Source organism: Plodia interpunctella, chromosome 17 (genome assembly GCF_027563975.2).
Source record: "Plodia interpunctella isolate USDA-ARS_2022_Savannah chromosome 17, ilPloInte3.2, whole genome shotgun sequence".
NCBI classification, from domain to species: Eukaryota; Metazoa; Arthropoda; class Insecta; order Lepidoptera; family Pyralidae; genus Plodia; species Plodia interpunctella.
This window is the reverse complement of record NC_071310.1, coordinates 4,951,701-4,972,147: the sequence shown is the minus strand read 5'-3', so window position 1 is coordinate 4,972,147 and position 20,447 is coordinate 4,951,701. Positions and strand designations below refer to the sequence as shown.

Sequence of the window (20,447 nt, the reverse complement as noted above, 5' to 3'; positions counted from 1 at the left end):
TACTGTTAGGCAGGGCGGCTAGTAGGCGTTATAGTCCGCACAATTCTCAACATTTTATACCTTGAAGTCATATTCATATGTCTGCCGCTTTGGCGTCCACAGCGCTTGGAAATTTTCCTTATTAAATATATAGGCATCATAAACTAAATTACCGTACCCATACTACGTGACCCGTTCAGAGGCGGATGGGGAGTCTTTTAAAATACCCGTACTTGATCATACGAAGGCTGGGGGGGAGGTCAGGATTACGATGAAATTTTTGATTGAGATGAAATTTCATACTATTAATGATGAAACGATTATCTTTTTAAAGCAAGACCTTTGCGACAAGCACACAAAATTTATACCGTGCGAGAATTTTATACATTAGATATTGACTATGTTGCCCAAGAAATATGAAGATATAGATGGTAGCCCTGAAAAGAGCTTTTGTAGAGCTCTGAAAAGAGCTGTTGTAAAGCTAAGAAATATGAAGATATATATGGTAGCCCTGAAAAGAGCTTTTGTAGAGCTCTGAAAAGAGCTTTTGTAGAGCTCTGAAAAGAGCTTTTGTAGAGCTCTGGAGAGAGCTGTTGTAAAGCTCTGAAAAGAGCTGTGATATTGTGCACACTAAAGAGATGATTATTCCAAAGGATTTGTCTTATCCACTGAAACTTCGTCGATCTCCATTTCTGCTTCTTCCTCTACCGCTGATTCTAATAAGTCAATAGCTTCTGAAAATAATTTTAATTTATTGAATTTTGCATACTTTGGCCTGATGTGTGATATATATGGATCCGAAGTTATTAAAAAGTTATGAAGAATGTCTTCATTATTCTGAATCCTTCCCATTTTCCGAGTGTGTTGCTCCCTTGTATTTCTAAATTCCTTATTTCTTGCTTCGGATGCTTCTTCCGACATTATTCCAATAGGCAGACAAGAGAAATGTCGGCAAATATCAGCCCCATGTATGAGCAGCTTGTGCACACTTGCTGGCATATTGTACCATGGATAGAGGTGTACAAAAAGTTCAGCTGTCTCTCTGCAATATTCCCGGAATTTCTCGATGTTGATGGCATTCCCAGAGGATATGACCTGCAAGATCACAGCGAAATGCCTAATGAGATTCTCATCAATCTTCGTAATCTGTGCACTCTTCTGGTATTCTCTGAAAAATTTTCTTGCAGTGTTGCCATCGTTCGTAGTTCCGAAGCCCTGTTTAACAATATCTATCAAGAGTCCCATCTGCTCTTTGAATTGTTGTTGCGTGAAATCCTTCCTTGCTTTCTTGAGGTTTTTATTTTCACCTCGTGCACACCACATCTCGAAGTCCATATTGTACGATATGTGCAATAGACACTCCATGCTTCTGATCCACATGTGAAGTGTAGAGAGTCCGTACTGGTACACCTCATCCCGAACTGGTCTTGAGAATACTTCTGGTAAGTTATTCATTTCACTGGGTTTTGCCAGACATATATTGCAAGTCGCTGCAGATGGAGTATCGGTGATGATTGTAGCTATCTTGCCATCAATCATCGTCATGTGCAGATCATGACTGATCTCGACTTCCCCGCATCTTGACACAGTCAGGTTTCGGATTTCTTCTTTCATCGCAGCTTCTTCTTGTTTGATGAATTCGCTGGTTTCCTTTGCGAACTGAAACTTCACTGGTCTACAGTAAAACGTGGAAGAAGGTTTTGGATTTTCCCAGATCAGCACATTGTCAGACTCAAGCTTTAATGGCACAAGACTCGTCATGAATACTGATGAATCATCGAAGTCAGGTTGCCCGCTTTTCTGTCTGTAATTACTTTGTGCTGAAGATCCGTCGAATCCCCATTTGCTGGTCATTTTTAGATGTCCATCTGGGAGATTTAGAGGTTCGCCAACAACTTGCAGGATCCTCTGTACAGTCAAATTCAGTAATGACTGCAATTTCACCTTTGCTCCATCTTCAGTTACTTCAATATCAGACGTATCCGGATAGCATTTCTTCTTAGCTTTCAACAGTTTGTAGTACGAAGGAAGCTGTGCAGAACCTTCGTAGTTTGTCAAGAAAGCCCTTAGCGTCAAATATCTCCATTTTGACAAATCCAGTGAAGTAGCAAGGGCCAAAGCTTGATCTTCCTCGAGAGTTTCCTTCTTCTCCTTGTGAAACAAATATGTTTGAACTTCGTGTGCTCGTTCTGGGTTTTTCATAAGGTGCCCAATCACTTGGGCAAGGTCGATTTTTCCTTCCGATTTCAGGTTAGAGACGAGAGCAAAAGACAACTCATCTGCTGTATAGTCAGTTAATGTACCTGACCGTCTTTTTTTTTGCTTGTTTCCCAGGTCAGAAAATGGTTTTCTGACCGGACTTTCTGTAGAAGTGCTCATATCCTTTGTAACAGAAGATGTGGATGGAGTGACGTAATCTGTAGGCTCTGGTAGCTGATTTTCTTCCTCTATGGTATCTTCAAAAATCTTCGCGAGATTCAGGTTATTGCACACAGGCCACTTGATTCTTTCCTCTAACCAGCCCATATGTTTATTCATAAATGTTTTCTGAGTTCTGTTTGCCGCGGTCCATCTGCGATTCAAGTTGACAGTGATGGATCTTGAAAACTTTAATATTTCTTCAGAATCTTGGTCACAAACACTGAGTGGAATACCAGCCAAAATCGCTTGATGGAGCCTTTTATAATCCTTGAGGTCGCCTTCTCGTAGAAATATGTAGAAGTCCAAGTTGGTTCCAAATCGAGTCATGGTATGTAGATGATAATAGAGCGTCACTGATTTTATGGAGATGTATCTTCTTCAACAGTTCAATTGGTAGTGATTTTTTTATCGTACGCGCCTCTTTTATATAATTTCTACCTGTTCATGCATCACACTTTGGACGAGATTACGGGCTCGACCAATGAGAGTCGAGTATTTTTTTAGTGGAGGGGATGGAAGAGCGCTATGGAATCTAAGTAGTATAATTTTCAGTGGAGGGGAGGGCTCTGGTAATCTGTCTGGCATTCAGTCACTTTTAATGTATGGTACTAAATAATAGACGTATAAGAATATTAAAAGTGGCCGAAGTTCTCTGTTGCATTTTTAATAATTTTTCTGTGACGATATATTATTAAAACATGCAAACATTTTTGTTTTGTCCATTTTTGTTTGAAATCTAGACAGTTTAACTAATATACTTGATCTACAAAATATAAAACAATGTTTCCTGTCTAGACTATTTTTATTATACTCGATCTAGAATATTTATATTTAATATATATATTATATTAATAAGATAAGGGAACGTACCCATACTACGTATAAAAGGATCCATTTTGTTATCCCCGCCCCTCCTCCTTTTCTGTGATCCTCTGATTCTCTCTGCGATATTGTGTACGTGATGATGAAATCCCCCCCCCCCCCTCCTATGATCAAGTGCGGTATTTTAAAAGACTGACCCATCCGCCTCTGAACGGGTCACGTAGTATGGGTACGGTAATTTAGTTTATGATGCCTATATATTTAATAAGGAAAATTTCCAAGCGCTGTGGACGCCAAAGCGGCAGACATATGAATATGACTTCAAGGTATAAAATGTTGAGAATTGTGCGGACTATAACGCCTACTAGCCGCCCTGCCTAACAGTATTACCATTTCAAAGATTTTTATGATTATTACTTTTTCTCCATACAAAAAAATAAACAGTATTTTTTTTAAATATGAAAATGCACTTTTTAGCAAAAACCTTATTAACAAAAGTCAAAGCTATTGTTAAAAGGAGTATGTAAAAAAAAAATCAGCGTGATAGCTGCACTTTGATCCCTAAGTCCACCATATACGATTTTCGAACCAGTGTGAGTCGGTGCGTCACACAAACCGTGTCTACGCAGTTGGTTCCGCAGACCGCGCCTGTCTATACAGCCGGTATCACTTTGTTGTAATTAAACTATCTGTCTTAATGTAGGTCACTACGATACTTTTGCCTCAATTTTCAGTTTGCAAAAGATTAATATAGTATAGATAAGGCTCATCTTCACAGCCCACATCAAAGACCGCGCCTATTTTCACAGCCGGTATCATTGGACCGCGCCTATCACAGCCGCGGTGCCATATGCCGTGCTCTCACAGAGCCTCACACGCTGAGACAGAGCCTCACACGCTGAGCCAGTCCCGACGGCCGGAGTCTCGCACTGTTGCGCCATGACAGTCTTCACAGAAAGTGCCACTCGCTGTGCCAACGAACCGACGAACCAACAACGAAGTCGAACCGGTACAATAGATCTTGCCTCTGCGGAGCGGGTACAGAACAATTATCCTATCTAGTAAGATATATCAATATGATGTACCTTTAAAGTTATCATAATCACTTGATAAAGATAAATTCTGTGTGTTGCACAGCAAACTGTGAACATGATCTAAAACTGTCTCGATAATCGTTTGTCGACAGGACGACTATACTAGAACTGATTGACTGCTCATTTGTAGTTAAGGCCAATGCGATATTTTATATCAAATTTCAGTTCATAAAGTACCGCAAGACTTAGCATGCCCGAATAATTTACGTGACACCACGCCTGTCCTCACAGCACAACGCATGTCTTCGAAGCTTATCTTTGGAGAGCCTATTCTATACGCCACACCTCACACAGCCGGCATCACACACCGAGCCTGTCATCACAGACGTCGCCCCTGTTTTTTACATCCGGCATCACACGCCGCGATTGTCTTCGAGCTAGTCTGGTACAACAGATTTTGTTTCTTCTTACAACGGGTAAAGAACTGACAGCTGGTTCGGCAGACCTCCTGTTTACATAGCCGGTATTGATTCAATCTTTTAAAATTTTAGATGGATACCTATTAGCTCTATGCGATATATGTATATGAAAATAGACTGTCTCGTGAGATGCTTAAACTCTTCACGATCAATGCTATAGATTGCTATATCTTCACAAATGTTTCTATTCAGCGAGATCAGCTGAGGCTGGTATGTGCAGTAAACGAAAATATTCTCATGGCTTTTTATTTTCAAAACTTGGGTGATTTTGTAATATGTACAAAATAGCAGTGTTGCCGAAAGATGGAAATGGCAGTGTTGCCAAAAGACGTCATAGGTTGGACCTCTCGTCATCCTGCCTCTGCGGGAACTCGTGTCATCTCGTCACTGCGTGAGCTAGAGATATCCTGCCCCTGCGGAAGCAAGTGACATCCCGCCCCTGCGCAAGTTCATGTCATCCCTTCTGCGGAAGCTCGTACCATCGCGCCTGTACGGGAACTCTTGTCTTCCCTCCTCAGCGGGAGCTCGTGTAATTACTCCTCAGCGGGAGCTCGTGTAATTACTCCTCAGCGGGAGCTCGTGTAATCCCTCCTCAGCGAGAGCTCGTGTAATCCCTCCTCAGCGAGAGCTCGTGTAATTCCTCCTCAGCGGGAGCTCGTGACATCCCTCTTCTGCGGGAGCCATTGCCGACCTTGCCTCTGCGGCCAGCTGCTGTGTGCAGGTCAAGCAAGCAAGTCCACCCGTACAATAAAAGTTCCAGGTAATTACGTTAACAAATACCTAGTATTAATAATCACAACGATAGATTTTTTAGGTTAGTTGTCAATTATCAAATTTGAGTTAAGATATGCGCGCGTCGGTTTCGTTATAAATTATTACCATTGAATTCTATTGTCATATTTCAACACGAGGTATCACAGCAAGCAAATTAACGGCATTGCAGGCAACTTCGGCCCGCCGCGTGACGCGCCTTGCAAAGTATCAGCTCTCGTCAGCTCCTCGCATATCCAGCCACCTCTTGTGGGCAGCTTGTCGCGTGTCCTGCCTCCGAGCAGCTTCTGCCATCACCTCTTAGCGTGTCCCGTCTCCCAGTCACCTCTCATGTCATCTCGCCTCTGCGGGAGCTCGTGTCATCCCGCCTCTGCGGGAGCTCGTGTCATCTCGCCTCTGCGGGAGCTCGTGTCATCTCTCCTCTGCTGGAGCTCGTGTCATCTCTCCTCTGCGGGAGCTCGTGTCATCTCGCCTCTGCGGGAGCTCATGTCCTCTCGCCTCTGTGGGAGCTCGTGTCATCTCGCCTCTGCGGGAGCTCGTGTCATCCCGCCTCTGCGGGAGCTCGTGTCACCCCGCCTCTGCGGGAGCTCGTGTCATCCCGCCTCTGCGGGAGCTCGTGTCATCCCGCCTCTGCGGGAGCTCGTGTCATCCCGCCTCTGCGGGAGCTCGTGTCATCCCGCCTCTGCGGGAGCTCGTGTCATCCCGCCTCTGCGGGAGCTCGTGTCATCCAGACTCTGCGGGAGCTCGTGTCATCCCGCCTCTTCGGGAGCTCGTGTCATCCCGCCTCTGCGAGAGTTCGTGTCATCCCGCCCCTGCGAGCTCGTGTCATCCCGCCTTTGCGAGCTCGTGTCATCCAGCCTTTGCGGGTGCTGGTGTCATCCCGGCCGGCGAGAGCTTGTGTCATCTCGCCTCAGCGTGAGCTCGTGTCATCTCGCCTCAGCGTGAGCTCGTGTCATCTCGCCTCTGCGGGAGCTCGTGTCATCTCGCCTCTGCGGGAGCTCGTGTCATCTCGCCTCTGCGGGAGCTCGTGTCATCTCGCCTCTGCGGGAGCTCGTGTCATCTCGCCTCTGCGGGAGCTCGTGTCATCTCGCCTCTGCGGGAGCTCGTGTCATCTCGCCTCTGCGGGAGCTCGTGTCATCTCGCCTCTGCGGGAGCTCGTGTCATCTCGCCTCTGCGGGAGCTCGTGTCATCTCGCCTCTGCGGGAGCTCGTGTCATCTCGCCTCTGCGGGAGCTCGTGTCATCTCGCCTCTGCGGGAGCTCGTGTCATCTCGCCTCTGCGGGAGCTCGTGTCATCTCGCCTCTGCGGGAGCTCGTGTCATCTCGCCTCTGCGGGAGCTCGTGTCATCTCGCCTCTGCGGGAGCTCGTGTCATCTCGCCTCTGCGGGAGCTCGTGTCATCTCGCCTCTGCGGGAGCTCGTGTCATCTCGCCTCTGCGGGAGCTCGTGTCATCTCGCCTCTGCGGGAGCTCGTGTCATCTCGCCTCTGCGGGAGCTCGTGTCATCTCGCCTCTGCGGGAGCTCGTGTCATCCCGGCTCTGCGCGAACTCGAGTCATCCCGGACCTGCGCGAGCTCGTGACATCCCTCCTCTGCGGGAGCCATTGCCGACCTTGCCTTGCGGCCGGCCAGCTGCTGTGTGCAGGTCAAGATAGCAAGTCCACCCGTACAATACAAGTTCCAGGTAATTACGTTAACAAATACCTAGTATTAATAATCACAACGATAGATTTTTTTAGGTTAGTTGTCAATTATCAAATTTGAGTTAAGATATGCGCGCGTCGGTATTTTTGTTATCAGTATCAAATTATCACCATTAAATGCTATTGTCATATTTCAACACGAGGCTTCACAACAAGCAAATTAACGGCATTGCAGAATTCGGCCCGCCGCGTGACGCGCCTTCGACTCTTGTGGGCAGCTTGTCGCGTGTATGCCTCCGAGCAGCTTCTGTCATCACCTCTTGGCGTATCCCGTCTCCCAGGCACCTCTCTCGTATCATCTCGCCTCTGCGGGAGCTCGTGTCATCTCGCCTCTGCGGAAGCTCGTGTCATCTCGCCTCTGCGGGAGCTCGTGTCATCTCGCCTCTGCGGAAGCTCGTGTCATCTCGCCTCTGCGGGAGCTCGTGTCATCTCGCCTCTGCGGAAGCTCGTATCATCCCGCCTCTGCGGAAGCTCGTGTCATCTCGCCTCTGCGGGAGCTCGTGTCATCTCGCCTCTGCGGGAGCTCGTATCATCCCGCCTCTACGGGTGCTCGTGTCATCTCGCCTTTGCGGGACCTCGTGTCATCCCGTCTCTGCGGGTGCTCGTGTCCTCGTCTCTGCGGGTGCTCGTGTCCTCGTCTCTGCGGGTGCTTGTGTCATCGTCTCTGCGGGTGCTCGTGTCATCCCGCCTCTGCGGGAGCTCCTGTCATCCCGCCTCTGCGGGAGCTCCTGTCATCCCGCCTCTGCGGGAGCTCCTGTCATCCCGCCTCTGCGGGAGCTCCTGTCATCCCGCCTCTGCGGGAGCTCCTGTCATCCCGTCCCTGCGCGAGCTCGTGTCATCCCGGCCCTGCGGAAGCTCGTGTCATCCATCCTCTACGAAAGCTCTTCTTATCCCTAGCTCTGTGTCAACGCCATGCAGGTATGCAGGACAAGCAAGCAAGTCCAATACACACTGCACACTGTCCATTCGTACAGTACAAGCTTAAAAGTTCCAGGTAATTACGTTCAAATACCTAATAATCATTACACACACCGATAGATTCTCTATTAGAATTTCTTCAATTTTCAATTTTAAGTTAGGTTAAGGTATTCGATGTTGTTTTCTGGATCTAATCTGGATTCAATCTCAATTAAATGCTATTGTCATATTTCAAAACAACGAGATATTCACACCTGGTACATTAACGGCGAGGCAAGGCAAGTCGGATCCGTCGCGTGGTCGCGTGTTGAGCCTTGTAAAGGATCAGCTCTCGTCTGCTCGTCGCGTATCTTACCTCCCAGCTGCCTCTGCCGCCGCTTCGTCGCGTATCCTGCCTTCCAGCCGCCTTTGTCAGCGCCTTGTCGCGTATCCTGCCTCCCAGCTACTTCCACCGACACCACCTCGCGCGTTCTGCCAACCGCATCTGCCGGCACCTCGTCGTGTATCCTGTTTCCCAGCTGCCGCTGCTAGCGGTCTCGTCGCGTGTCCCGTCTCTCAGACGCTTCTGCCGACACCTAGTCGTGTGTTCTGACTCCGAGCCCTCTCCGCGGGGGTTTCACCGGCTGCCCAGCCGACTCTGCCAGTGCCTCGTCGCGCGTCCTGTCTTCCAGCCGCTTCCGCCGTCATCTCGTCGCGTGTTCAGCTTCCAGCCGTCTCTGCGGGCGCCTCGCCGCGTGTCCTACTTCCCAGCCAGCCCTACCGGTGCCCCATCGCCTATTCATTCTTCATTATACAAAGGTAAATTGACACATGTATTCTCTTAACTTTAAGATTACTTGGCTCTTTTGTTAGTATTGGGATGACAGCTGCAGAATCAACTCATTGCAGAAACTTCAAAAGAGGTCCAGATGGCTCGCTGGTCTTGCTCTCCTGTCAGTTATCAGCGTGTCCCGCCTCTATTCTTCGCCTCACTTCGCTGGCTGCTTGTCGCGTTCCGCCACCTCAGAAGCGGCGGGCCATGGCCCGCCGGCTCTGTATACTGCTGTCCTGCACGAAGCGAGTGTCAGGCCGACATCATATTACACAAACATTAAAATCAGAGGTAAATTGATGTTCCGTTGTTGTTTATCATGTACCTAATAGAAACGTTACTTTCACTTCGTTGCATCAATTGATATTATAAAAAAAGGCCAAAGTTGCATATATTTCCTGAAAGAAAAAAAAACTGTCAATGTTGCCATCCATATTTCCGCCGTTACAGGTAACTTGACGGTGATCCGCTCCATATAGCTCCATCCACCATTGCGTCCACGCGCAGTTGGTCCCAGTCCAGCTGCCCTGCCGCCTCCATAGTGCGTACCATTTGGCTGTCAATATATCGTGATGCTACTTTTTGTCAATCGATTTCAACATGCATATACAAACTATGTCTGCCCGAGGAGCTCATGATTTCGCACTATTAAAAAAAAATAACTGCAAGATGGAATTTAAATTTCAGTCAAACTAATGACTGTCACATTATTTCAATAGATGCGTTACTGAGTATATATAACAATAATGTATGAACATGACCCATCAAAGGAGAGAGACATGCTGTGGTGTAAACATAAGTGTGAGAAAGGCGAAATGTGACCTTCTCATTGATTGGCATTTGTTAGTAAACTCTATTATTGAATCCTCAATCTGGACATGATCAACTCGTATCGGCATTAGAACAGCTACCGTACTAAATAAAGTAAGTAATAATTTAATCTAGTATTAGAATGTATATTTATTGTTTTGGCACCAGTACTCCAAAAGGTTCGTTTTGTTTCACAGAATCAGCATGGACGATTTAAATAATCGTAGCAAAACTGCTAGCATCAGTCTAATGGTGTGTATTTCAATTTATAAATCAGAAAGAACTTAGTCGATGTCACTGTTGTAGCTGTCTGCTAGCTAGAGGTTTGCATTTTGAAATGTTTCCCAGCCCGCAGTTAACAGAAAACGCATGGCTTTATTGGACATCAAAAAAACACATGAAATTGAGACATCTAAATACCTATCTATAAATTGGCGACGTATTTTCTTAGATATTGCAGTTAGGTACGTTATCTGAAGAGCACTTGGCATGTAACCATTAACTTGTAGATGAGCACCACTCGTTGCAATCAAATGGCAGTCCAGATTCAAGGCAATACATGGCATCTTGCATCACATCGGCTTGTAAATAGGATATATAAATATTTCTACATGCAGAAGCGATGTATTCTTTGCAGAATTAAGTGGTTGACAAAACTGGATGTCACATTAAAACCCTGCCCCGCTGATCGTTTTATGTTAGTGAGCCTACCTGGTAATTGTCTATTACATATTATTATTGGGCTAGCTTAGCGAGAATATAAGCACCTACTTACCTCTCAAATCTACTAGACGTGAGTATTTTTAATGCCTAAATTATTCAGCAAGTTGTACAGTTTCTATGTCATATCAAAATGTGCGTCTTTATTTTAGATCTTTTAGTCTGCATGGATTTAGTATCCTAACCGTAATACTATTTGGAAACACTTGGGGTTACTTATATTAAAAACCGGTTTATACAACCTGCCAGAGAGGTATGTGGATGTAGAATTGAATATTCAAGCGTGGATACGGTTTTAACTGACATCTTGAGCAAAGTGTTCATCCAGTAACAACCATTTGAGATATATATCACCTACATCTACCTACTACATTCCACGAGGAGTAGTCAACATTCAACAGCTAACTTGAACGTGAGCATCAGTCAATAATTATTACGAAGCTAAGAAGAAACTATAGCTCTGAAATGTATTTTGTCATCATCTTCCTTGGAACCAGACTCCGTAAACAAAGAAAAAGTACCTACAACATTTTACAAATAAATGAATAATTTGGGAATATATCAGTGGAAGGCACCAAATCACCCACCAGCGTTGGCTGGTCAATTCATTTTCAGAATCACGTTTTTCACGAGCGTCAAAATAATTTGGCGGACCACAAGCGTTATTTACCATACAATTAAATCAATATGAATATAGACTTAATTCATATCATATCTTGAATATACCTAACATTTTGCGACTGCAGCGCAATAAGGAAATTGATGTGTGCCAACTAAAATCTATATGTAAACATTTTATTGCTTCAAAAAATCAAGGTAATCTGAATCTGTCAAGTTTACTATATTAAAAATCGGTGGCTGGTAGCCTCTGGCATCCTGCAGCTGATTATTGATTTTCAGATTCTACAGATTATATATTTTTTGTTTTTATGAACTTATTTTTCAGATTAATAATTCTATGGTAATCATAAGATGCGACATTTTTTTACTTTTGTTTACTTTGATTTTGTAATAAGACTATGTAAATTTTCTGCAAGTTTCTTTTGTCATCAGATCGCCGGCGAAGAATTTTAATCTTTGTTTTTACAGAATTTTAATATCTTATTTTTCTTTATTAAGTTTCACAGAATTTAAATGATATCTTATCTTTGTTTTTAGTTAGTATTTTATTTTCGAAATGCGAAATGTTAATCATATTGTTTCAGAAACTTTTTAAGGTAAATGTATTATTTAAGTAGGTATATTAGGTACATACTCCGTTGAACCATTTAGAACATACAGAATAAACAAAAAGGTTTAATAAATCTATAATAAAAATACCTTTAACACTATTAGGAGCATAAGTGACGTAAATTTCCAGATCATCCCAAATAATATGTTATATGAGAACCAGTTTACCAGAAAACAGAAAAAGGAATCTGCAACTTTATAAGAACTAAGTAAGTGTCCAAAGGATACGATACTTCATAAGGTACAGTGGAAATTTTGATATAGTGGACTTTATAAGGATAATTAGAATCTTATTGCATCAAACACAATGACAAGGCTACTTATGAAAACATGGTAAGTGTGCTAATCTAGCCATTTGCAGGTTACATGTTAATAAAATTGACAAGATAGCCAAAAATATTTATCATAACAGGTAAAAAAACGAATATACGGTATTAAAACACGGAATATAGTAAAAAATAAACCTATAATATTACCAAGATAAATTAGAAGTTGCCAAGATGCAAAAAATCATCAAAGATCCGAGCAAATTTGAATATGTTAATCTCAGAGGTTCGGTGAGTTAGCTAACAGTATATTTGCAGGTGAAATGATATCAACATAGCGCCCTTGAAATTATGGAAATGTGAAAGGTAACATCTTTTTAAAATTGTATTTGATCACAGGGATAAAATAAAACATGCAATATTTGAAAGGATTTAAAGCGAATAAATGACGACAGTTATTAGCAAACATGATAATAAATAGCTAAATACATGATTATTAAAAGCAAAGTAAAAGGATCCATCACCTAATCAATATAAGCTTACAGGGCCATAGTATTTATTGACATGGTCAAGAAATGAATCTACATATTGTATAGCTATATACTTTTTGCGGTGAGTTTTCCAAATAATTTATTTACAGAACAAAGATAATAAATAAAAACTACTACACTAGTGTAGTAGTATACCTAGGTACCCATACATAAAGCGGCTCAAATAAAATTCGATGTTGGAAAAATACATTTTTCCTGAAGAGAAAATGAAAAGAATAAAATTGGAAATGTAAAAAGCTGTCGAAATGTGTATTTTTTTCTCCATATTAGTGAAATGTTGGTGAGTAAGATACCACTTTACAGATTCGTTACTTCTCAAAAAAGAAAGCAAGATGGCTCCAGTAATAGATTTTCAGTAAAAACTGTCGACCTTGTAAATGTTAAAAAATACGACTTCGAAGGACCTATAAACTAAAAAGACCATTTACTCTTATTCATTAAAAAAAGGTCCATTCCTAGGCCATCATCAAGACAATTTGAATTTTCAAGAAATTTTTTCAGAGCCTCATTCATCACATCTTAATTGATCAAGTAACTGACATAATTTACGTCCATAAACGATCATCGCAAGAAATGATAAATATAATGGAAGAAGTATATATCGGAAAAGAGCTCGCTGTATGTGCATTAATCAAAATTGTGCATAAACGCGAATGTTACATAAAAATAATTTCAGAAACGAGTACGAAGCAACAAACCACTGATTTCTTACAGGTTAAAGGATATATATGAAAATAAAATTTAATTTATAAAAATACAATACATACTAGAATATATAACAATATTTAAAATGACACAAAGAATAAATCATAGCTCCGATATTAAACACTAATTTAAACTTTAAATAGGTGAGATATTCTAACGGATTTGTTCACAGGTTCTTAATTTTAATTATTTGCAGAATGAATAAAGATACTATTATCACAATCGTGCGATTGGTATAGCCATGTTACTTCCATAAATGGTATGAGAAAACTATACATTTAGTAAAAGAAAAAAAGCAAACTGATGATGAGATATACTTACTTACCACAATCAATATCTAATAGCATAGTCCACAGTATGTTCCAGCCTAATATATATATTTTTTCTCATGATAAACTGGCCTAATAAATGTATATAATTATGATATAATTTGTAAGTAATAATGTATGTAATATTTCAATAAATTAAAAAAAATGAAGGAATAATGGCAAAAAAAATAATGCCTAAAAAGAAAAGAAATTCGAATGGTTACAAAAACTATATTGTAAGCATAAAAAAATACATAAATTATAAGCATAAAAAAAATACATAAAAACAAAATTGTAGTATAAGATGTGGAATAATGGCAAAAAAATTAGTGCCTAATAAAAAGCATTGGTAAAAAAAGTGATGCCAAAATAAAATAAAAATAAAAAACTTACAATTAGTAACATAATTACGAAATTGTAAGATACTAAAAGAAAAACATGACAAAAGAAGACCTTGGAGCGAGATGAAAAAAGAAAATCTCTGAAGCAAGATGAAGTAAGAAGACATCAGAAATCATGAAGATGAAGAAGTCAAGACAAAAAGTATAAAGACGAGGATTGAAGATATGTGAAGTAAGAAGATGAAAAAGAAGACCTCAGAAGCCAGGTGATGAAGAAAGACCTCGGAAACAAGATGAAGAAAGAAGACGTCGGGAAGAAGGTGAAGAAAGAAGACTTCGGGAAGAAGATGAACAAAGAAGACTTCGGGAAGTAGGTGAAGAAAGAAGACTTGAGGAAGAAGGTGAAGAAAGAAGACTTGGGGGAAGAAGGTGAAGAAAGACTTCGGGAAGAAGCTTCGGAAAGATAAAAGAAGACTTCTGGTAGAAGATGAAGAAAGAAGACTTCTAGTAGAAGATGAAGAAATAAGACCTCTGGTAGAAGATGAAGAAAGAAGACCTCTGGTAGAAGATGAAGAAAGAAGACCTCTGGTAGAAGATGAAGAAAGAAGACCTCTGGTAGAAGATGAAGAAAGAAGACCTCTGGTAGAAGATGAAGAAAGAAGACCTCTGGTAGAAGATGAAGAAAGAAGACCTCTGGTAGAAGATGAAGAAAGAAGACCTCTGGTAGAAGATGAAGAAAGAAGACCTCTGGTAGAAGATGAAGAAAGAAGACCTCTGGTAGAAGATGAAGAAAGAAGACCTCTGGTAGAAGATGAAGAAAGAAGACCTCTGGTAGAAGATGAAGAAAGAAGACCTCTGGTAGAAGATGAAGAAAGAAGACCTCTGGTAGAAGATGAAGAAAGAAGACCTCTGGTAGAAGATGAAGAAAGAAGACCTCTGGTAGAAGATGAAGAAAGAAGACCTCTGGTAGAAGATGAAGAAAGAAGACCTCTGGTAGAAGATGAAGAAAGAAGACCTCTGGTAGAAGATGAAGAAAGAAGACCTCTGGTAGAAGATGAAGAAAGAAGACCTCTGGTAGAAGATGAAGAAAGAAGACCTCTGGTAGAAGATGAAGAAAGAAGACCTCTGGTAGAAGATGAAGAAAGAAGACCTCTGGTAGAAGATGAAGAAAGAAGACCTCTGGTAGAAGATGAAGAAAGAAGACCTCTGGTAGAAGATGAAGAAAGAAGACCTCTGGTAGAAGATGAAGAAAGAAGACCTCTGGTAGAAGATGAAGAAAGAAGACCTCTGGTAGAAGATGAAGAAAGAAGACCTCTGGTAGAAGATGAAGAAAGAAGACCTCTGGTAGAAGATGAAGAAAGAAGACCTCTGGTAGAAGATGAAGAAAGAAGACCTCTGGTAGAAGATGAAGAAAGAAGACCTCTGGTAGAAGATGAAGAAAGAAGACCTCTGGTAGAAGATGAAGAAAGAAGACCTCTGGTAGAAGATGAAGAAAGAAGACCTCTGGTAGAAGATGAAGAAAGAAGACCTCTGGTAGAAGATGAAGAAAGAAGACCTCTGGTAGAAGATGAAGAAAGAAGACCTCTGGTAGAAGATGAAGAAAGAAGACCTCTGGTAGAAGATGAAGAAAGAAGACCTCTGGTAGAAGATGAAGAAAGAAGACCTCTGGTAGAAGATGAAGAAAGAAGACCTCTGGTAGAAGATGAAGAAAGAAGACCTCTGGTAGAAGATGAAGAAAGAAGACCTCTGGTAGAAGATGAAGAAAGAAGACCTCTGGTAGAAGATGAAGAAAGAAGACCTCTGGTAGAAGATGAAGAAAGAAGACCTCTGAAGCAAGAAGCCTAAGAACGACGACATCGACAATCGACAGAAATTATCTTTACTATTTTTTGCAGGTATTATAAATCTTTATTGAGTTTTGTTTGCCAATGGGATTTAAAAAAATATTCAATAAAACAAATATTTATAAAAAAAATAAAAGGCAAAAAAAAAAATTGTGCCGAAATCAGAAAATGTTCTAATATGGAAGAAAAAAGAAATCAGAATAAAAAAGAAAAAAAAATTAACAAAAAATCAAAGTGGTGGCAAAACAATGTTTTTACTTAAAATTACTTCAGCTAAAATATGAAAAGAAGACAGCAAAGGTAAGAAGATGTAGAAAGAAGACCTCTGAAGCAAGAAGATAAAGAAAGAAGACTTCGGAAAATGAAGAAAGAAGACTTTGGGAAGAAGATGAAGAAAGAAGACTTTGGGAAGAAGATGAAGAAAGAAGACTTTGGGAAGAAGATGAAGAAAGAAGACCTCTGAAGCTTACTAAAATGACGACATCGACAATGAAAGTAATTTTCTATACTTTTATTTGCAGGTACCTATTATAAATCTTTATTGATTTTTGTTTGCCAATGGTATTAAAAAAAATATTTCATATTACAAATATCTATAAAAAAATAATTAAAAAGCAAAAATAATATGGAAGAAAAAAGAAATCACAATAACAAAAAAAAAAAAAAGATTAACAAAAATCCCAAGTGGTGCAAAAAAGTATATTTAACTTAAAATTACTTCAGCACTCGGAAGCAAGTATATGAAGGAAGAAGTCTCTGAAGCAAGAAGATGAAGAAAGAAGACCCCGGAAGCAAAAAGAAAGAAAGACCTCGAAAGCAACCTATTATCTGATGAAGAAAGAAGACTTTGGGAAGAAGATGAAGAAAGAAGACCTCTGAAGCTTACTAAAATGACGACATCGACAATGAAAGTAATTTTCTATACTTTTATTTGCAGGTATTATAAATCTTTATTGATTTTTGTTTGCCAATGGTATTAAAAAAAATATTTCATATTACAAATATCTATAAAAAAATAATTAAAAAGCAAAAATAATATGGAACAAAAAAGAAATCACAATAACAAAAAAAAAAAAAAGATTAACAAAAATCCCAAGTGGTGCAAAAAAGTATATTTAACTTAAAATTACTTCAGCACTCGGAAGCAAGTATATGAAGGAAGAAGTCTCTGAAGCAAGAAGATGAAGAAAGAAGACCCCGGAAGCAAAAAGAAAGAAAGACCTCGAAAGCAACCTATTATCTGAAGCAAGAAGTTGAACAATAGTAGAAGAAAGACCACGGCAAGCAGAAAAAATAATAAAGAAAACACCGGTGAAATATAAACAATACAAGGAATTGAAACTTTGAAAAATAATGAAGCAAGAAATGAAAGATAGCGGATTCCTAAAGTAACACGAAGCGACGAATAAAAGGATGAATCATTAAGACAGAACATTGAAAGTAAATAGCCACTAGTTAAATTGGCAAAATGCATGAAATAATTATAGAAATCGATAATCCGGAACGAATTATATTGTAAGTATCAAACTAAAATTTGCTTTGTTGACACTTACGAATTAGCAACAATTAACACACTCGTATAAAAGAAAGTCCGTAAACCTTTTATCTATTTTTTTTATTTTACTATCTGCGCTACTTATGTTTTGTGAGAAAAATGGATTTTACATACCTTGAAAATTATATTTTATCCTTTCTTAATTTCATCAAAATTTCTTACGTCCCCTAAAATCAATCTCGTAGATGTATTTATTATTCAATATTATTTTATTTCTGACTACTTACTAGCGAATAATTTCAAATTTTCTTACGGTTCTTAGTTTGTTTTTCAGTGTATCAAAATAGTAAATTTAATTATTTTTTCAGAATTGAGACAGCGGACAAAGCAAGAGGGAGAGGAGAGCGCAAAACAATAAAAATCGTCAAGAAGCTATATTAGGTAAGTAAGGTAGGTAAATTACCTAATTCCATCTCTTAGTCGAATCATTTTGCAAATTGGTGCCGCCATTTGCACAATCCATATACCTATGTAGATCCCGTTGTGGGTTAGAATCCTACATGCAATGTGCTATAGACAAATATTAAAAAATAATTCCGGACTATTATATTGAATTCCAAAAATGTTGAATTTCAGTAATTGATCAAAATATTTGGAACAATAAACTCTAAATCTCGTCTTACCACTAGCCCCGTGTAGTTGTCCCATCATGGGATCATTTTCAGTACTAAATCATTGTTTTTAGAATCTGATTTGATTAGTTTTTATCTTCATAAACACACTAATCGTAATTTTTCTCTATTTCAGGTTCCTGCATCTAATCCAAAAATGGGTACGACGACGAGCTACTTTACGTATTATTTATTTATTATATATAAAATTGTCATGTAGAAGAATATTAAACTATTACTCGTATTTTTGTATTTATAATAGGTAGGTATTACCTACACCCGCTAACACAAAATTGAAATAAACTATACTTATACAAAGGTACATGTTTCATTCTATTTAACCATTTTATGATTGATTGTTGACTATTGACCCCATCCTAATTTACACTTGGACGAGGGTGGCGATCTAAATGGATAAATGGATTTTCAAATTTAGTAAATGGTTACCACCTAGTAATCATCTATATGCACATATAATGTAAGTAGGTAGGCTATGTATGTAAGAGATGATTTAAAGAAGCCAAAACAATTTTTGTTTTTGTCTGTTTTGTCTAACCTGTCTGTTTGTTCGCGTAGGTATCACGCAAAAACTACTGTACAGGATCTGATGCGGTTTTAGACGGTCTAATTTAAAATCTGGTATAGGTAACATTGTGATGAACCAGAGATAATAAGTTATAGGCGGATGCTGAAATAAGCGTGGGCGAAGCCCCAAAAGCAATTTCAAAATAAACGCGCTTTATATGAATTTTTTTATAAAGGAAAAACAGATTAATCTGTTTTGTCTAATCCATATTTTAATAAGTGTTCAGAGCTTCTTTTCGGCAGTTTACTGACTCGAAAATTTTACAGCGTGAGGCGTATCCCAGTTTTCGAAGTTTTTTTACCATATGTAAAACGATTTTTCCCAATATTTCGGCACCCGAATATGCTACATTGTTGTATATTTTCACAAGCGAATGCTTATATAATGAAAGGACTATAAATTATTCTAAAATAAACGGTTTAATTAACATAGCAAAAGGCGGCAAAGCCTTTGTGTACCTATCTAACATACAGTGTTGTACTCTGGCGGGATAAATGTGCAGTATTACACTCCCTATTCCATGGAATAATGCTAAATTTTGACCTTCATTTACAAAGCTGAAATTCTCAACGCGGAACTAGCTCTCTCTCTCTGTCACTGTTTTCCCGGTTCCTTCCAGACATTAATCGTAGGAGCCCAGATTCTACTTTCCTACTTTTACGGCTCCATTTCGAGACGTAAAAAATACACTCGTTCGACCGGCTATATCTGTTGCTTCTGCTTATGTCAAAGTCAAAGCAGTAACATACTTGTCAATTAGGTATGTCAAAAAACATAGCTGATTTGTTTGTAGACAGACAGGTTGTCTAAGCATTTACCTGCTACATAAAAATAAAATTAATTCATGTTATTGGTGTACGTAAAGTAATTTTTGACGATTTATTATAAAATAAATTGAATAAATATCATTAGACATGTCTTACCAACTGTACAGAAATACCACTATCGGCAATACACTCCAGGAAAGCTTGGACGAATTGATACAGGTAAGTTTGTTTATTGCAGTGTCTAATGGACCACTTGTGGCATTGTATATATATTTGGAGAGAATAAATAACAACCTTTTCCCCTTTATTACAGTATGGGCAGATTACTCCTGCGTTGGCGATTAAAGTATTGCTGCAATTTGATAAATCCATCAATCAGGCTCTATCCAACAGGGTGAAATCTAGGCTAACATTCAAAGCAGGAAAATTAAACACTTACAGGTGGATTTCCAATTTTAATTTAACTTATGTGAATTATTGTTTTTCTGGTATTCATTTTTGTGGCAATTCATAATATAAATTAAACATATTTTAAGAAATAAATAACAACCCCAAGGTTATGAAATTAATAAAACTGTTTGTTCTAGGTTCTGCGATAATGTATGGACTTTCATGTTGAATGATGTGGAGTTCAGGGAAGTGCAGGAGGTTGCAAAAGTGGACAAAGTGAAAATAGTTGCTTGTGATGGCAAAAGTAAGTACCTATCTGTCATTATTAAGTACCACAATGAAAGTAAGATTCCTCTCTGAACATTTCCATTATAAAATAATATTTTTAAGTTTGAAGAGTCTAATATTTTATAGTAATGATTTATATTTTATCTGTTCTACTTTACCAAAAATGTTGTTGTTTCGAATGTAGGCCTCATAAATAAATGTGCAATGTGAATGTTGATTTCAGTTCAGGTTTATATTTTGTAAGGAAACTTCATTTCAGTCAATATGTTAAATACCAATTTTATTTTTACAGATGTTGAAGACCGGAGGTAACCATTGATGATGTGTGTGTTAATACTATAGTTTAATTCGAAAAAATATGTAATTCTCAAAATGTTTGTTGAAAATCTCTTTATTTTGAAATAAACAGTGGGCAATAATTGGTATGTTTGTATATTTATATTACATTCTATATAAATTGGTATATAGGATGTGTCCATACTGGTAGGCTAAGATATTCTTATCTTAATCGATCGTATCATATCTTATCGTAATAGATCTAT

General features: G+C 39.4%; 3 protein-coding genes across 3 annotated transcripts; all 3 read left to right on the top strand.

The window, feature by feature from the left end:
- Positions 1 to 5,044: 5,044 nt before the first annotated feature.
- LOC128677316 (uncharacterized) lies at positions 5,045 to 13,816 on the top strand. The gene is made up of 7 exons (XM_064436521.1): positions 5,045 to 5,072; positions 5,679 to 6,380; positions 6,427 to 7,185; positions 7,380 to 8,920; positions 9,011 to 9,224; positions 9,384 to 9,857; positions 9,941 to 13,816. Exons 1-4 carry the CDS (start codon positions 5,045 to 5,047, stop codon positions 8,099 to 8,101), a joined length of 2,211 nt encoding a protein of 736 aa, XP_064292591.1. The 3' UTR covers positions 8,102 to 8,920; positions 9,011 to 9,224; positions 9,384 to 9,857; positions 9,941 to 13,816.
- Positions 13,817 to 14,157: 341 nt separating this feature from the next.
- Positions 14,158 to 16,798, top strand: LOC135309890 (trichohyalin-like). Its single transcript, XM_064436520.1, has 3 exons — positions 14,158 to 14,234; positions 14,272 to 16,229; positions 16,432 to 16,798. Exons 1-2 carry the CDS (start codon positions 14,158 to 14,160, stop codon positions 15,707 to 15,709), a joined length of 1,515 nt encoding a protein of 504 aa, XP_064292590.1. The 3' UTR covers positions 15,710 to 16,229; positions 16,432 to 16,798.
- Positions 16,799 to 19,229: 2,431 nt separating this feature from the next.
- TfIIA-S (Transcription-factor-IIA-S) lies at positions 19,230 to 20,330 on the top strand. Its single transcript, XM_053757948.2, has 4 exons — positions 19,230 to 19,446; positions 19,541 to 19,668; positions 19,815 to 19,921; positions 20,198 to 20,330. The coding sequence occupies exons 1-4, from the start codon at positions 19,375 to 19,377 to the stop codon at positions 20,215 to 20,217; spliced, it is 327 nt and encodes a 108-aa protein (XP_053613923.1). The 5' UTR covers positions 19,230 to 19,374; the 3' UTR covers positions 20,218 to 20,330.
- The last annotated feature ends 117 nt before the right edge of the window (positions 20,331 to 20,447 follow it).

What these genes read in the sequence shown, in the direction of transcription:
- LOC135309890 (XM_064436520.1), top strand. Translation starts at nt 14,158, where the DNA reads ATGAAGAAAGAAGACGTCGGGAAGAAGGTGAAGAAAGAAGACTTCGGG. An exon ending in AACAAAGAAGACTTCGGGAA is followed by an intron (nt 14,235 to 14,271) that starts GTAGGTGAAGAA and finishes AAGAAGGTGAAG; the next exon opens with AAAGAAGACTTGGGGGAAGA.
- TfIIA-S (XM_053757948.2), top strand. Translation starts at nt 19,375, where the DNA reads ATGTCTTACCAACTGTACAGAAATACCACTATCGGCAATACACTCCAG. An exon ending in GCTTGGACGAATTGATACAG is followed by an intron (nt 19,447 to 19,540) that starts GTAAGTTTGTTT and finishes CCTTTATTACAG; the next exon opens with TATGGGCAGATTACTCCTGC. An exon ending in AGTTGCTTGTGATGGCAAAA is followed by an intron (nt 19,922 to 20,197) that starts GTAAGTACCTAT and finishes TTATTTTTACAG; the next exon opens with ATGTTGAAGACCGGAGGTAA.
- LOC128677316 (XM_064436521.1), top strand. Translation starts at nt 5,045, where the DNA reads ATGGCAGTGTTGCCAAAAGACGTCATAG. An exon ending in GTTGCCAAAAGACGTCATAG is followed by an intron (nt 5,073 to 5,678) that starts GTTGGACCTCTC and finishes ACGGCATTGCAG; the next exon opens with GCAACTTCGGCCCGCCGCGT. An exon ending in CAGCCTTTGCGGGTGCTGGT is followed by an intron (nt 6,381 to 6,426) that starts GTCATCCCGGCC and finishes CCTCAGCGTGAG; the next exon opens with CTCGTGTCATCTCGCCTCAG.